Consider the following 4,165-nt stretch of genomic DNA (forward strand, 5'->3'; position numbering starts at 1 on the left):
TGGTAATGGGCTTGGGTCTCCGCCTCCGAGCCCACCTGAGGGCCCTCCCTGGCGCCCTGCGTGGTTGTTGAGGAAGGAGAGCCCCCAGCGAGGCTGATCCTCGGCTTAGGTCAAAGCATTCCTCAGGACCGAGCTCGGCGATGAGCCCCCAGTCTCCCCGGACCTCCTGGTTCCTGCTTCTCCTAAGAACTTCTGGGCAAAGTGTAATTCTCATCTGGGATACCCTTCTTTCTAGATTCCCATTTTCGCTTCAGGAAATCCATGTTCTCCTTTAGGTGTTCTAGCAACGGCTGTGAATTAAAGCCATGCTGACATCGTCCCCCCTAGCGTGTTAGGAGTTATGGACCGCAGAAGCATGGAACGCCTCTCTTGCAGGTATGAACCCATCTTGAATGTGAACTTTTGACCACTAGAGCTTACCAGCTTCAGAGATAATGGTCTGCGCCTCTCTGTCGTTTGACTTCATCCTGCGCGAACCTTAAAAGGGCTGCCAGCGGTGATGCTGTTTTTCCCGAGAGACCTGGAACTTCACACTTAAGAGTTCCATCCAGCGTTGCCTGTTGGCTTTGAACTTTTTCAATGGGGGTAATGGCGCCATCTATCAAATGACTAGGGCTTTCCTCTCTTGTGTAAGAAAAGCTCAGTGTCACAACCAAATGAAAAATCTGCTTCTAAAAAGTTGAAAGGCACAGACAGATTCGATACTTGCAAAACCCTGAAGAACGATGGGGGTGGGGAAGGGATTGTCCTAACCTTAAAGTCTTCTAAGTGACTGGTTTAAGTGAAATCGTTTGCGAGATGTGATTCGTCAATTGCACAGAATGTTATGGCGTCATTTGTGAAATCGAAGCCAAGAGATTTTCGCCTACTTAAAATTATGTGTATATGAGGACAGAGCCTATGAAGTCATAATACATATTGGAAGGAACTGGCTTTTAGGCGGCTTTTATTCTCATCATTCTTTCTGCTGTTTGATGAATTAGCCATTTAAAAAGAAAGGAAAGGAAAACAAAGGTGGAGTTCTACATTTTCTCCCTAGTGGTCTGTTGGTCTTGTCCTCGTGTTGAGAAAGCCCAGGTGTTAACTCGAAGAGCTTGATTTGCTGTGTTTTGCCAACGGATGTTTGATTTCCTCCTCCCAGTGTGATTTTGATCGTGGCCATTTCCAAAGCGTTTGAACCGGAATTCGCCGCCGCAGCCGGTGAGGGACTTTTATTTTGATCGGTAGCAATTCTCACGTGGCCTGAAATACTGACCCCACCGAGCTAATTTTGTCCTTCAGGGTTGGGCCACCCCCGTGAACTTGCACGTCCCCCTCAGGGAGACCCCGCCTGGAGAGATAACGGCCTTCGGTCCCTGGAGGAGCCTGCAATTCGCCATCGATCTTTGCAGTTGGTGCCGTCCCTAGGAATCCAGGACAGTAAGACATACCTGCCTTAGGTCTACAGCGCGCTCTCCCCGTCCTGGTCCCCCGTGCTTCCTGTCTTTCTGATGCTCTTTCTCCTGAGTGGCCACCTGATGCTGGAGCCAGGTGGATGGTTGGACTGAACTTGGCTCTGGAGGCCAGACCAACAGTGTGCATTTCACCTCCCCGGGACGCGGTTTCCCCCCTGCTTCTCTGGGAACCACCCCCGGCCTGAGCATGAAAAAAAGCAGAGGCGCGATAGCAAAGCAACATCAAAAAAGCAGAGTCCTGGGGCGCCCGGGTGGCTCAGTCGGTTAAGCCTCTGACTTCAGCTCAGGTCATGATCTCACGGTTTGTGGGTTCGAGCCCCGCGTCGGGCTCTGGGCTGACGGCTCAGCGCCTGGAGCCTGCCTCGGATTCTGTGTCTCCCTCTCTCTCTGCCCTTCCCCCTCTTGTGCTCTGTCTCTCTGAAAAATAAATTTAAAAAAAGAAAACAGCGGAGCCCCATTTTGTAAGGTTCACAATATTTAGACCTCGCCAAGCACTGGGAAGACCAAGAGGACCTCAGCTTTTCCGTTCCCCCACCCTCTCAGCTGCCTCTCCTTCCATTTCAGGTAAGGAGCTGAACAGAACCTGCTGTCTGAACGGGGGAACCTGCATGCTGGGGTCCTTCTGTGCCTGCCCCCCCTCCTTCTATGGCCGGAACTGTGAGCACGATTCACGCAAAGAGTAAGCAAGCCATTAAGGCAGGGGCTGGGGGGGTGGATGGAGGGGGAAAGAGGTGAGGGTGAAAACCCATATGCGTCACCTTATCTGTTCCTTTTCAGGAACTGTGAGTCTGTACCCCATGGCGCCTGGCTGCCCAGGCGATGTTCCATGTGTAAGTGCTGGCACGGCCGGCTTCACTGCTTTCCTCAGACATTTCTACCCGGGTGTGGTAAGCGGATAGTCCCCTCTTTCGCGCTTTCGAGTTAGGTGCCTGTGGCCACTGGGTTAACGGGGTCTCTCCTCTTAGCTCATGGCTTGCCAGACCCTGGCAGCCAGATTGTGCTTGTGAAAGCGCCGAGGACCCCAGATGGGGTGGGCACGTGCGCGTCCTTTCTATTTATTTTAAATTCACTGCCTCAGAAACGTCGCCTTCGAGGTGGAGACAGTTATTTCAAGCCTGTTTGACATTTTATCGTATGTGGACTTCTGCGAAAAGTAAACAAGCAAACGCTTGGCCTCTTAAACACCAAGAGATGCTCTCCATCTGGGCAGGGAGATCCAGGCAAGCCCCAGGCAGACAATTCAGTGCCCACCCAACTCCACCTCACGCCCTTGAATTCCACCGGATGCTTGACCTCCCTCTCGCTCCTTGAGAAGCTCATGGATCCTCCAAGGCCCCCGCGTGGATCCCCCGGGTGAATGGTCTCAACCTTGTCACCTTGCTGATTTGTATTGATTTGAGGAAAACAATAACAAGAAGGGCAGGGACCCAGGGGAGGACAAGAGTCGAGAGGGTTCTCTCCTCGCCCTGACCTGAGCCAGATTTCTAGGTGCACCCAAGTTCAGAGGCCTCCCGTATTCTGACCGTGTAGATGTTAGAAACTGCAAATGGTCAAGTCCAGAAATGAAATGAAGGCAAATGCTTCACTTGAGTACAAGATGGGACCCCCCGACCCAGGCGGGGATTGTGGCTTTTCCAATTACATCCTGGATGTCAGGCCCAGGATAGGTAAGCATGGATAGGTGGAGACCATATTTTCTTCCTGGAACTTGGGACCCAAAACGTGCTGTCTCCTTAGCATCAGCGCCTAACCAGGTTCGGCTGCATCCCTGCCATTGTCACCGGCTGGGGTACTTTTCCAGGTGTGAGGGCATGTGTCCAGGGAAAACCAAGTTAACGGGAGACCCACGTCAACTTGTGTTGAAAGATGGTTTTTCAGGGGAGTCTGAATTCCACATAATCGGTACTGTTTGGTCCCATGAGCACCCTGTACTCGCCAAATGTGGGGTCCCAACTGATTTTTGGCGGGTGTAGATATGCCATGTGCGCAGGATAAACTGCAGGAGGGATTTCCTTTAATGACCAAGTGTCCTTACCTTTCAGATGGCCACGTGATGGATGAGCACTTCCTGGTTTCCAGGACTCCAGAATTAGCACCGTCTTCAGGCATCACTTTCTCTCTAGCTGGCATCTGCCTTGCTATACAAAGTTACCGTTAACAGACACCGGCATATGGGGTATTTCCATGCAAACCCCATAACCTGTAAAGGCCGTCACCCTAATGTCCTAACTGGAAGATGATCATTTGTTAGTTGCCTTGAAACAGCGGATGGATTTTCATCACGGTCCGTAACACTTTCTTAAAGTCCCAACTACTTTCCTCTGCCTTCTCCTCTCCAAAAAACTTCTGTAAAAAAAAAAAAAAAAGTCAGCCATATCTACACTGTGACCAAGTTCTGTTTCTTGATACATGTTTCTTTACCAAGGGCTTCCTATTTCCTTTAAACAATTGAATTCTATCTTCAGATTATTAAAAGCTACTCCTAATGTGGAACTGGAGCTAAACTGAGGAGTAGAGTTGACCAAAATCAACCAAGATCTCACCTTTAGGGGCGCCTGGGTGGTTCAGTCGGTTAAGCATCTGACTTCGGCTCAGGTCATGATCTCGTGGTCTGCGAGGTCGAGCCCCGCATCGGGCTCTGTCCTGACAGCTCAGAGCCTGGAGCCTGCTTCCGATTCTATGTCTCCCTCTCTCTCTGCCCCTCCCCTGCT

At 51.0% G+C, this 4,165-nt stretch overlaps 1 protein-coding gene across 1 annotated transcript; it reads left to right on the top strand.

Annotated features, from left to right (window-relative positions):
* Positions 1–325: 325 nt before the first annotated feature.
* TDGF1 (teratocarcinoma-derived growth factor 1) lies at positions 326–3,612 on the top strand. The gene is made up of 6 exons (XM_047094707.1): positions 326–375; positions 1,142–1,200; positions 1,282–1,419; positions 2,019–2,133; positions 2,232–2,341; positions 3,497–3,612. Exons 1-6 carry the CDS (start codon positions 341–343, stop codon positions 3,610–3,612), a joined length of 573 nt encoding a protein of 190 aa, XP_046950663.1. The 5' UTR covers positions 326–340.
* The last annotated feature ends 553 nt before the right edge of the window (positions 3,613–4,165 follow it).

This window comes from Lynx rufus, unplaced genomic scaffold, assembly GCF_022079265.1.
Source record: "Lynx rufus isolate CCGP_SWC_20201006 ecotype Redwood Valley unplaced genomic scaffold, mLynRuf1.p SCAF_4, whole genome shotgun sequence".
Classification (NCBI taxonomy): domain Eukaryota; kingdom Metazoa; phylum Chordata; class Mammalia; order Carnivora; family Felidae; genus Lynx; species Lynx rufus.

Coding starts and splice junctions, on each gene's coding strand:
- TDGF1 (XM_047094707.1), top strand. CDS start 341: ATGGACCGCAGAAGCATGGAACGCCTCTCTTGCAG. Junction 376..1,141: donor ATGGAACGCCTCTCTTGCAG/GTATGAACCCAT, acceptor TCCTCCTCCCAG/TGTGATTTTGATCGTGGCCA. Junction 2,342..3,496: donor GACATTTCTACCCGGGTGTG/GTAAGCGGATAG, acceptor CTTACCTTTCAG/ATGGCCACGTGATGGATGAG.